The sequence below is a fragment of the Pogonomyrmex barbatus genome, unplaced genomic scaffold (genome assembly GCF_055798465.1).
Source record: "Pogonomyrmex barbatus isolate J1 unplaced genomic scaffold, ASM5579846v1 scaffold2, whole genome shotgun sequence".
NCBI classification, from domain to species: domain Eukaryota; kingdom Metazoa; phylum Arthropoda; class Insecta; order Hymenoptera; family Formicidae; genus Pogonomyrmex; species Pogonomyrmex barbatus.
Genome location: NW_028297116.1, coordinates 18,504,137 through 18,517,563, shown reverse-complemented (window position 1 = coordinate 18,517,563; position 13,427 = coordinate 18,504,137). Strand labels below are relative to the sequence as shown.

The 13,427-nt window shown below is 38.3% G+C and overlaps 1 protein-coding gene across 1 annotated transcript in view; it reads left to right on the top strand.

Annotated features, from left to right (window-relative positions):
- Positions 1-13,427, top strand: part of LOC105422256 (uncharacterized) — a 68,646-nt gene that overhangs the window by 36,564 nt on the left and 18,655 nt on the right. The window contains exon 2 of the mRNA XM_011631562.3: positions 2,186-2,471. Within this exon, the coding sequence (XP_011629864.2) occupies positions 2,186-2,471 (286 nt within the window). The remainder of the gene's footprint in view (positions 1-2,185; positions 2,472-13,427) is intronic.

Here is a 13,427-nt window from a genome sequence, read left to right as displayed (position 1 = left end):
TTGCCGCCGTGGAAAAGTCACGACAAAGAACGGGGAGGAGAATAAACACAGTGACTCTCCCGATCCCGCCGATGATACGCAAACCGTCAAGCCTTCTACCGAAGACGCGAACCTTCAAACGCGAAGAACCACCGCGGGCGCTCGAGAATGGATCCCTTACGGGGAGATTATTTCGTTCGATCGTTCGACCAGATCCGAAGCTGATGGAATTCAATGGAGAGGAACGCTTCGCGCGCCATTGTTTCTATGCCCCTCAATCTTTTAAATCTTTTAAAATGCGATGGCCAAACACGAATATCATTCGGCACTTTCGACGCATCCTACTTAACAGCAGCTGTTACATTTATAGATGAGATTCGATATTGTCTTGTATATTGAATATAACATTCAATAAATTCATTTAATGATATTACGTGTAGCTTGCTTCGTATCTGTTGTCGATTGAAATATTAGCTTCAATTTTAATATTACATGTGAGAAGTTTTGTACGATTTATTAAGAAAATTGGTTATCTGCAGTAATTTGTAAAAGCATATTATTAGACGCCGTGATATTTTCGTTTTACCATTCCGAACTACATTTATCTCTAATATTAAAATCATCAATGTATCATTTCGCTTGAATATCTGATTGCGCATCTGAGATTGATATGCAGTTCACATGAAACACGTCGGAATGCCTCATGGCAACGGATGAATAAAATCATTAGTTACATGTTGCATGCAATCTATGTTCGAAGAAACCTATATTTTCACACAACCAAAACCACTGCAATTATCGTATCAATCAATCAATAGGAAAAAAAAAACAATACACTCTCTCTCTCATATCTCTGTAATATTTTTATGTTTTAACAATTAATTAGCTACTACACAACCGAAACTATAAACGCTGAAAGAATCCGTTTACGACTAATAATCCGTTTATCCGACTCGCGAATTCATCACTAAATCCCCTTACACCTCGAAATTTCACTTTTCAGAATCGTCTATCAAAGTAATGACTATTTGACGAGGTGCACGAACCTGAAGATTATACATATCTCTTCAAACTATTCACTCGGAATATCCAATGTTTCTTGATTTTCTTGCTTAATTCATGCTAATCATGCGTGATCTTGGGTGCTTGTTTGTTTACTACATGAAATATTTACACATTCATTGCACATTTTTAAATCAAATATAAAATATACATAAATAAATTAAACGGTATAAATTATTGTACAAAATTGGACATTATTGGAATAAATTCTTATCAAGTATTAATAACATATGTATTAATTTATTTATTGAAATAAAAAATTTTATTTCCTATATAACGAATATTTCTAAACACTTAAGTTTAAGAGATTTAGATGATTCACTTCGTTAATCAACGTATAGATTCAGTTACTGTTCATCGAATCTCTTGTTCATTAAATTTGTGCACAATATGCAGGAAGCAATCTATCAGAGCAAGAAAGAAAGAAGATGCGTTTGTTTGCTACCGCCCATACAGTTTTCAATGTTTGTCTTAAGAGTTAAGACACTGAACGTATCTTTGCGAAGTCCCGCTGTATCCGGTGTTCGTCGTTGTTTTAAGCAAGAAAAATGCTCAGAGATGCACCGACTTTGTTCCTCACTCTTTTGATTTTAACGTCTGTTTGCTCCATCATTTCCTGAAACATGTACCAATGGTGACAGGCTGGATGCATTCGATTTTTTTCTACAACCTCATGCTGGAGGAATACGATGTGAGTTCCATTAGTTGTGTTTACTCAGGACTGTCAGAGCATTGGAAGCAAACAGACTAGCAAAATGTAAACTACAGTATATCTAACAGCAGATTACGCTCAGCGATTCAAATTTTTATGAACTTAATTAGATATAAATATAAAACATTAACTTAATAAAATTGAAAAATTAAAATTATAATATGTAAAAATAATTTCTCAATCTAGTGACTAAAAGTATTGTTTAATAAATGTAACAAATGTTATCCATAGTATATATGAAAATATATGTAAAAATGTAATATTATGAAAATATTGTATGTTTAATAAGATTTTTGTGATTAAAGATAATTCTTGATAAAAATTCTTAAGAAATTTTTATTTTTTCTTCAAAAATTTTTCGATTTCATTTTTATTTCACGCTTCTTTAAATGTACTATATAAATTAACATTAACCAAGTGTTTCGTTTTTAGGTCACGGTGACCGGTTCAACTACAACGAGTACAAATACAGTCCATCCTAGTGTGAACGATATGGATTGGTTCGCCGGTGTTGCCGAGGAAGAATTATTGTATTACACCGGCGTCGGTAACGACGTCGACTCTCTGTGGGCTGTTATTGGGAGTTTTGTACCGCCGCCACCTAGACCACCTTATCTACCCGAAGAGAGCATCGCCACCGATGGACTCACCACCTGCGATTTATGTTCCTGGGCATGGAGAAACGATAGGCATTCTTTTTCTCTGGACGGCACCCTTGGTAAGTCTTATATTGCTCGTAGAATTTATCTATTATCAGTTATCGCTTTTGCACGTTCAGAGAAAATACACCAGTTTTCTTTTTAATTTAACCATATAGCATGCAAGCATAATTAAAAACAAAGAATCTAATGTTTCATTATAAAAATTGTGATATAAATATACAAAAGGATATAAAATAAAATATCTTCGGAAATAACTGTAGTGCATTATTATCTAATCGAGATTTAAAAATCTATAAAAACTATAAAGAAGCTAAACTCTTTCATAGACAAAATAAAATTTAAACACAAACTAATATTTAAATAAGTTCTCAATGTTAGAAGAAAAAGTAAATATGTTTAATTTTGCTGTCGGCATGTTTCGTTAGCTCTCGAGCATCCTGATTTTATTAAAACGTCTTAATTGATCCATATCAAGTCTCTCGAAACGCAATTCAAGGAATTTCGGGCACGAGTAAAAGTGCTATCGAAATATGTTTGCTTCATCAAGTAATGTGACTTTCGTCATTTGCTACGCTCTGTCAGTTTTTCTTGTCATCACTTCAGCTAGTAGTATCTCGAAAGATGACGAGTGGTCTTTCGAGCCATGCATCTGTCCACATCAGGACCGAGGGTTATTCCTCGTATATACACTCGACCATGTTTGCAACGTGTTTATTCGTCAAACAGCTTTTCCAGTCTAGTACGTGCTTCAGGATTTAGGCAGATACCTCTCGAATAAACGTCAACGAAGGTTCATTGTAACGATGCTGTGAAATTCCTACTCCGTTGTAGAAATCTTTACGAACACATTAAACGCATCTAGATCTCCTCTTTTAATTATTGTCGTTATGCTAATGTATACAATAAACTATTATTTTATATAGTCTAATATAATTTTATCAATAAAAGAATAAAAAATTGAATAATAAAAGTTTTCTTCATTAAAATGTTGTGATTAGCTTGTCGATAGCTTGTGATAAAATGAATAAAAATATCTATACCTGCTATCACTTGGCATGTAATTATTTCAAAGATCTTTATTTCACACTCTGCTTGTCGCGCACAGGAAATGCTACGCGAGGGTTTTCATTATTCCGAATTGCTCCAAATCAACGGTTGGACACGGGACGTCGATGCGATTACGAGAGAGATCGTTATTAAGAACGTACGAGATGATCGTCTTAAGCACGTTCATTAAACGTAATGACAAGTAATGCAAACGTGTTGTGCTCGATGGCTTTTTTGCCATCTCTGTCATTTGTGATTTTTGCCACGTCTTGTGAGAGCATTTGTGAGAGCACAAAATGTATTTATGCAAAGTTTTATATATGGTAATATTACTTTCTCACTCGTAATTTAATGTTTTTGAATGGAAATTGATAATGATGTTACATAAAAACAAAGATAAATTGAAGAATAGTATAATAATTGAAGCCGCATACAATTAAGCTCGCCACGCAATAATCATTAAAAGTTTTATGTTTTCTCGTCTCTCTCGTTTCTTCTTATTCATCTTTCATCATTTATCTATGTTGATCTATGATGAATCAATTAGGCAAATAATACGAGGATTGACTAAACAAATTCTCGCACTTTGTAAACATGCTTTGCTACAATTTTCTTCCTATTTCTTGACAGAGACATAAAAGGTGCACACGTTCTACTTCTATACAATTAGACTATAAATTAAATATTTTTTATTAAATATTCTATTTCGCAATAAAGCAAATTATTGTCAAATATATTAATTCTGCAAGGAACAATTACATACTCTTTTATTAAATTTGATTTCGCGAAATAGAACAAATTAGTCATCGGTAATCAGACATATTAATTCGACAGACCTCCCCGTGTTTCCTAACGTAACATGTAAACTGCAAGGGATAATTCTCGAGTGCTTTCCCCCAACGTAGGCCGACCTCCACATCCGGTTGATGTGCCCCGACCAATCAGAAACACGCCGTTCCCGCTCCCATGGTTCTCCCCTTCGGGATCGATGTTCGCACGTACGCACGAAATGTACGCAAGTTTCTGCATCATGACACGCGGTGCTTCCCCACTCCCCGTTGGGCCTCTTCACGAGCCTCGCCCCTATATCCTCTTCCGCCCCGCGGACCCTGTAGTCCGGGCACGCATTATCGCCATTACCATGAATTCCCGCAGTTATTACGCCTCTGTTGCACCGCCACCAAAATGGCGGCTGGGTGCATCCTATCGTGCGAGGAGGACGCACTCCTTGTCTGCTCCTCTTTTTATTGTGGCGCCTGTGCTGCCGGCATGTCGTGCTACGTTATACCGCTCGACAATTAACGTCGAGAATGGCGGCGATCGACTGGTGGGGATAATTGACCCTGTCAGAACTATGACAGCACTTTTACACCACTGCGTGATTCGCCGAGTCGATCTCTCCTCGTATTTTACATTATGTATCGGATAGAGCTAGTTGTAGCGTATTTCCGGTCGCGGTGAAAGCGAAAGTTTTATATTTCGAATGTAATCTCCCTTTCTTGATTATTCAAGCTTTTGTTTCCGACGGTGATAAAATTATCTCTTGCAGATTCAATCAGAATACCACAGATGTTCTCCATGCGTAAAAAAGACAAGACACAACCGTTTATAAATTTCGAATGAAAATGAATAGTCATCACGTCATCGTCCAAGTAATTAAACCTTAATTACTATCGTCGATTTGAACTTATTTTACATTTGAGAAAACATTCCTTCATTTTATTTTCCTTATAAATAAACGCGTCACATATTACACGATTTACAACAAACACGGCTCTGTGCGCTTCGATGTGCAACGCATCGCCCTTGTCGCCAAATCGCGAAGTATGGCGCACGAGTGGAACTCGGCGATAAATAAAGAAAATAGAACCGGAGCGAGAGAACGGTGCATCAGGGGTTTCAAGGAGGCTGGCAACGGCGGTAATCATCGCGTCACTTCCCATCCTTCACGACGTAATAATTACGAGATCGCGCCTCTTACTCTCGACGTGATGCAGGCCCGTGCTTGTCGACGAGGAGAGACAACGAGGAAGGCGGGGAGACCAAAGAAAAACAGAGGAGAGAGCGAACTTAATGCAAGCTTGCGAGTATCTTTCGGTCTTTTGCCTCGTGTCGACGTAGACCGCACGATTCGGCGTGACTTCAACAGCGAGCAATAACTCGTACATTTCGCACTCGGAGATTTGCGCGAGGGTTCGTTAACGTTCGACGAGGGTGGCATTTATTACGAACGACGAGTAAAAATGTTTTACACGTGAGAGCCAATAAGAAGATTCCCAAACGCAAGAACAAAGGGCGATTAATTATGTTCTTAAGAGTGTGCCCTTAAAGAATATTTCAGGAAAGCGTGTCAAATTAACAGCGGAAAGTAGTTCGAGTATTTATTAAATTTTCAAGTACACAAGAGTGAAGTTAAAATTCAAGGTTTATGAAAAGATAAAAGTATACGGACTTAAATATTTTCAAATATCTTTACGTATTTCAACGAAGAAATGTACTATTTTTGTCATTAAATTCATAACATAATTTAAATATTATATATAGATATCTTAAATTTTATTAATTTTTAATAAATTTATAATAAAATCAATAGGTTAATTAAGGAATAAATAGATTTGCTCGAGTTTTTAATTATATTTATGCATTCATAAATATAATTTTAATTTGCATGCAATATAATGCATTTGTAATATAATTTAATTTGTATCTATGTAAATAATCATACAGAATAAATAAACTTCTATTATGAGAATTGGCGAATACTTTTATCTGACTTTAACATCTGCCTTTCATTGCGCTAGAAATCTCGTGCTCCACGACGGTTAATTTCAACGCTTTGCGTCGGAATATGAATCGATTTAATAATGCGCGATGCATAACGGCGCGCATATAAATCGCCGGACATTAATTGCACCGTGACATTAAGCAAAGTGAAGTACGCTGTACAAAGGGACCAAGCCTTATTCTCAAGGAAATAAGAAATAAAGCGCACAAAATTGCGACACGCAAATCTCTCGACTTTATCGAGTTCAAATGCTTGCGGTCTGTACGTTAAAGCGTTAATAATTACATTAATTGCAACAAGGAATAGTCGTGCTATTTAATAAATAGATAGAAATAAATAGATTATTTCATTGCTCTGTGCTCCGACGCAAGGAGTCAGAATTAAACTTATGCGATATAATGCGAAGTAAAATCTTCCTATAAATAATACGCACATCTAACTCACGCTATATTCACCTGCAAACGCGTTTTCTACTATTTCCACGGTACGCTAACCAGCAGGTAGCCATATCGCGAATATCCGTAGTGAATCGATGTTATCTCGTTGCGTATACGTCTGGACCAAGAGAACGTAACGAGGCCTCTCTTAGTCCAACGGTAACCACCTCCTCCGTCTCCTTCGTCTCCTCCTCTTCCTCTTCTTCTTTTTCGTCTTCGGTGTTCACGTTGTCGTTCCCCGTCGCTTCTCTCGACGCTTTCCTTTTTCGACGAGTCGGGCATGGTGTCGGGCATTTCGTTGCGACGAAAGTAAGTACCTTCGCGCCTGTATATCGCGCGCGATGCCGACGAATGCAAACGAGAACGAGTAGCGAGGGAGTCCCGTGCGCGCGAGCGAAAATTTCATGGGTAACGCTCGAGAGAGTCCCACCTTCCCGCCTCTTTATGTGCCTCCGAGCCGCGCACTTTTAATCTAAAAGCCGATCTCGCCCACGTAGATTTATTGGCAGGGCCGACGAAGCGACGTATTCGAATGGTGCGTGGGCTACCACTCGAACTGCACGATTTCCTTCGATTGCGAATGCGTGATTGCATGCGTACGAATTTAACATTTGTTGCTTCGCGAACAATACAATATTTTTTGATATAAAAAAAAACCCGAAATGTAGCTCGATAGAAACATCATATCATCGTGAACAGACTGATCGATATAAAGATTTGTGTTTTAGGCGTCATCATTTTTAAAATATTATTATTCGTAACAGAACGTGAATGAATAGTATTTTCAGAGTTTATATGCGTAATTAATATAATGATAATTATATATATATTATTAATATTATATAAATTAACATATTATATAAAGTATAAAAAATAATAACTTTTTTAAAAAGTTATATGTATCATATGTATGATCCCTTTTTCAAAATTTATATATATTGTTTTGTTTAATTAATTCATGAATATTAATTTTATACGATTTTTTTATAAGCAAGGATGAAGACTCATATATTTATTTACAAAGATTAATAGAAGGAAGATATATAAGAAAACGAGAGATTTACGAAAAGAGCGAAATGATATAATATCTAATTCCTTTGAGAGGATGAGCTAACGATGTTTTCATAACTAATATAAGCAGATTTAAAACGTCCATAATGTTCTTCGATTGTGTCGCCGGTGAATATGAATGTACAAGTAGACTTCATTCGGCCGATGACGGATATGAAAAATGATTCGCGATCTCGCGAAGAGAGGTACGTATGAATTATCGCGGGCTCGCTAATGCCATCAGATAGCTGTCATGAACGCGGAGAAATTACACAGGAAGAGAGCCTAAGACTGGTGAGCGTATTAATCGTGCATTTTAGTGGATAATTAATTCAACTTCAAAGAGCCACGAGTTAATTATATGTAAATAAAGATCGCCGACGCAGATAGGCAAATCATCAATCTTGCGAGAAGCGGACGGCATATTGCTATGCTCGTCGGCGCACACGTGAATTATAGAAAACGGTAAATTGGATAATGGTACGTTTATTACGGAGATAGTGCAAGTGCATTGCACATCGATGTCTACGTGCGCGCGCTCGTGGCGTGTATCGCACGATTTCGCCGCAACGGACAGCAATCGAGCCGCTAACGATGATTGGTACGGAGTTAATTATCGTGTCCCCTGCGTGTTATCTCTCTTTGGCAGCCTCCCCGTACAAATTGCCCCGTGGATTACGCGCCGAAGTTTACTTTATAATAGCGCGTATTAATCACAACTAGGAAGCCGTCATAATATACGTAACGCCGCGGCTTAATCCCGGCGATCGCCAGAACGCAGTAATTAGTAAGTCTCACGGTACATGGCGCGCCAACGTTTTCATTAAAGTCACGAGCAAAGTTTATGACATTTCATTTAGCTTGTGATATCTCACGGGCCGCTTGATTACGCCTCGTGATTACACGATTCGCGTTACCAAGTCTGTTGTCGCAACCTCTTTTCGACGCCTCGCGGATAGCTGATAAAATCTATGTCATGGTGAGAATAAAATAAAATCGATTGTTGCAGCAGATTGAAACACTCACACGCCCCATATCTGTCGTTCCATTTAACAATTTGTAGCGCTGTATTCAGTAAACGTCGTTTACTTACGTTGGAAAGTAATTGATTATAACATAAAAAGATAACATGCGTTTATTAATCTTCAATATGAATCGCAAAGAGAATTGGAATCAGTCTAAAGTTTTGAAATTTAAGATAAGAGAGGAGAAACGTAGAAAAATACTTGTAATCTCACTCTCCGAGAGTTGCCAAGCAACCCTCTTTCGTTCTAATGCTTCTATGCGATATAAGCGCATATCTTATGTCTAAATTTCTCTCGAAGATCTTTCTCCAGACTAAGTCGCGAGCTCGACTATTGATGCGTTCAAGCTAGTTTCTAACGGCGTTTCGGCGTGATTACAAGCTGAGATGATTACGTGAAAACGGTGTGACGCACCGAAGCCATTCCGGCGAGACTTCCTTATCTGCGGCACTTACCGAGCTATGCCGAGCACAGTCGCTTTATCTCGACGACATGAGATGCGACCGGAAACATCCGCGTTCCACCTGCCGATGACACCGTACTCGTTTAGGAATGCTTGTAAAGGCACGCTCGAGGTCCGGCAGAAGCGGGTTGTTATTTATCGTCCTTTTCCTCATCTCCCCTTGCCTCACGTAGGAGTGCGGTTGGAAGGAGAACGCGAAAGAAGATGTTAACTGCCGTCACGTATCTCTACACTAGACGCCATAGAAATATCTCTGCGTATCCACGGCGATCGTCGTGAGTCGGGAGATTCGACAAATCCGGCGGCAACTCGCAGAGATCAACTTTTCCCACCCCGATCGCGGCGAAAGCTGTCGACCTCCTGCGCGATGCGGTTGTTCTTCAAAGAATTTTATACGAGCCACCCAGAAGTACGGACGTCGAAGTCTCAGGCAACTCTCCAGGCTTCTCATCCGTGATAATTAAGCCCTTATATTCCAATTTTACTCAAACTCTATTCGACGAGCGTTGCTATAATTTCTTTTCGGACATATCATTAAGATATCTTGTTAACGATGAAAGATTCATGAAAACGGATACAATTACGCTACATTTTGCAGATATTACAAAACGTATTTTATATCTCAATTTATATTGACGAAATCTTCCATCGTATCAAATATACGTGTTTATAAGAGCAACCACATAGACAAAAAGAATCTTTCGGATGACGCTTACGGCTCGGACTATTGAGAAATAGAATCATCATCAAATTACGACTCATCGATTATACCGCGGACCGACTTTAACGTCAAGTTCCGTAAACGCGACAATGCTGCCTTTGTTTTCTTCATGAGCCTCTTCTTCGTACACTATTAACGATAACGCGCGTGCCTCTTGAAAGTTTTTAAAGACACACGCCGACCATAAGACTCGTGAAGAAGTACTCTTCCGTCTTTCTTGCTCTCTCTCCCTTTCTATTTCACTTCTTCTTGGCCCGACGTGCGCAGAACCGAGCCACAGAAGAACCTATCCACTCGATTGTATTCTTACACTTTTACCCGACGTAGGTACGAACTTGACGTTGACGTGTACCAAGTGCCTTCGAGCGGGTTTCTCGAGTTCAGGGTTGATGTGGAGTGTACGAGCGAACGATTCCGTTAACTAAGCTCCGTTTGTATAAGCATAGAGTATTTCTCACGAACAGCCACTGGGAATAGCCGACTGGTTCTCCAAAGGAAATTTCTTGCTTATTAATGCACGCGGATGCCATTAATATGCCAAAAGTTCCGTTCAAGAAATTACGTTACATCATACATCATAACAGGCTATCAGTTATATAATTTATACATTTACATATTAATATATCAATATTGAATAAACATTGAACAAATGTGTGGCGTTTCCGACGATTAAAGGTCTTCTGATTTTTACAATATACATATGCCTTATATATTAAATATACTTCTATTACCCAAACTTCTGTTGATCATATTTTTATCTAAATAAAAGATTATTATCAAAATAAAAAATACTGCATTATAAAAGTTAAAAAAAGCATCAAAGATATTTGTTTTCATGAAAACTTCTAAAATTAATGAAATTATTTTTTGTGACCATTTTTGTATGAAATCTTATCAAAACAATCTATAAATAGAAAAAATACATATATTTACATGTAACTACATGAACAACATAACAAATGAAATGTACTTCGCATTTGCAAAAGTAAGATATTCCATTTTGATTCTATTGAGATATCTTACGTAATTATGTAATCATTGACGGTATTTCTGCTATCGCGATTACCATCGTTGTTTCTAATGTTATATAATCATCGTGACCATTGTTGGTATGGATTGCATCGTGCGGTATATTGATACCGTTTTACGCCTCTGGGGAACTCGCCTCGTCCATTGCGGCGCGGCGCTGACGTCTTCGGAAAGCTGCCAATCAAGGTGCGATCGCGTTGCTCTCCTCGAAGGGCAGATTTTAGATCTGAGATCAATCGACGCAATCTGAATGCGGCATTCGATAACCCCGCGGCTAAACGCGACGTTCACTAAGTACGAAGGACAATATCCAGTCGGCGAGATTGTTCGGATAAGCGCATCATTACTGAGCTTTGCAAAACCTGGTGTAGTTGAATACATCCCTTCCGCATATCTATCCATTTATCTATCTATCCATCGATCTATCTATCTATTTGTATCATTACTTTCTCCCTTCCCAAGCATTCCTATCGCAATTAACAAATTATCTTTTGAATGTACACAGATAATTTTGCGTATCAAAACGTTTTAAATTTTAAATATTTAAAATATATATATATAGGTTAAATAACATTTATTTTTCTCCTACAGATATAATTTTTCAATAAAATAAAAGATTCTGAAGTGAACGGATATTTAAAATAAAAATTTATAAACTTGTATCTTAATATGGAAAACTTGTATTTAATATTTCTTCTGAAATTAAATTTATAATTATTATTTAGTATAGCGCATATATATTTACCCACCGCGAAATGAAAAAAGTTGCACAATTAATAATTCTGAGATGAGAGAATGATTCGATCAATCAGATCGATGAGTTCGGTCGTTTCGCTTAAACAAGAACGATTTATTCCACGCAGCCCGATGACGAGGATGAACTTAAGAACGCTCTGTAAAGTGTTGATAATTGATATTTGATCGCGTGCCAGGCCGGCAATTAAATGCTTTCAGGAAGCCGCTGCGGCGGCCGCGCGATCTTTTTATCGTACACGTCAAGCGAGAGAGAAAGAGAGGATTCGAGATGAAGCGCGCGGATATACATGGAAAGACAACCGACTGTCTGACTGTCAGTCCGTCTGTCTCGCCGGCCACACCTTCGCGGACAGAGGAGAGAACGGACGAGAGGAGAGACGGACGTGGAGGAGTATCGTCGGCTGGTGAACCTAGAGATGGGATGACGGATAACTCCTTTCGGTCGATCGTTCACCTGGTGATGGATCTGTTCTCGACTATTCTTTATTCCCGGCATTCGCCCTCGCTCCCGTACCCTCCCCTCGCCGACCATCGGAACACCGATCCGGGACATGCTACGTACACCTTACACGCATTTTCAATCTACGATCCGAACTTGTATCAGCTTTATCTTGATTTTAGGTCGCAGATAATGAGAGGCCAAGCAGCGTGAAAGACTCGGCAATATCAAATTCTATCGAACTCTACCGTTCATCGTATTCGGTCAGACATATAGGCGATGTAATAATAGTATACTTCTCTCTCTCTCTTTCTCTCTCTCTCTCTCTCTCTCTCTCTCCCCCCTCCCCTTCTCTCTCCTCTCTTTCATCGACCTGATAAACATTGACCATGGATTAGAGTGACGTAACGCAGACTCGCAACCGGGATCGTATTTCGCACATCGTCAGACCACGACTGGATGAATAATTCAGCAGTCTCTTAATTCGAAATGTCATCACACGACCACGCGCGAATCTTCTTGACCGCATGGCGCAGATTTGGACAGCATTTTTGAAACGTTCGACATCCCGCTGGCATTTTATATGTAGGTTCAGCCGAACATCGATTAGTTAGCACGGCGTAGAACATCAGAATACGTGATTCTCTTCCGTGAGGTCATTCGTCACGATGTTCCTTTTTTTCACTACGAATTAACTCGTTACTGCCATTAATTGAATTAATAAAAATATCCGAATCGAGTACACCTGTAACTCGCGCGTTCCGAGAACGATCGACATGATTTACGTGCCATTATTCGTAACTCAGCAAGCGGCGTGTATCTTTTATATATGAGAGTTCGAAAGTCGACGAACGATTAGCGGTGAAAGTCTTGCGGCGTGAATTACGATGTGTCCGAAAGACGTATATACCTAACACACAGGGCGTTTACTCAAAGCTGTAATCGATTTTTCATCACTACTATGGGAGGTTCCAACCTATGATGATGATAAAATTATCGAGCGGTTTAAAAAATGGCTTTAAAAAATGAAAAAAAGTAGAAAATTCTTGTTGAAGATCAATTACACAAGCTATATAATTTTAAACAAAATTGATTGTAAATAAAACAAGATTAATGTAGAGAGAAAGAAATAAAAAATATAGAAATAAATAATTTGGCAGTTTTAGTATCGATGTATTATGAAAAAATAAGAATAAAGAAGATAAAGATTAAATCGACAAGTAAAATAGTTGATGTATATTAGTTTCATGAAAGATATTG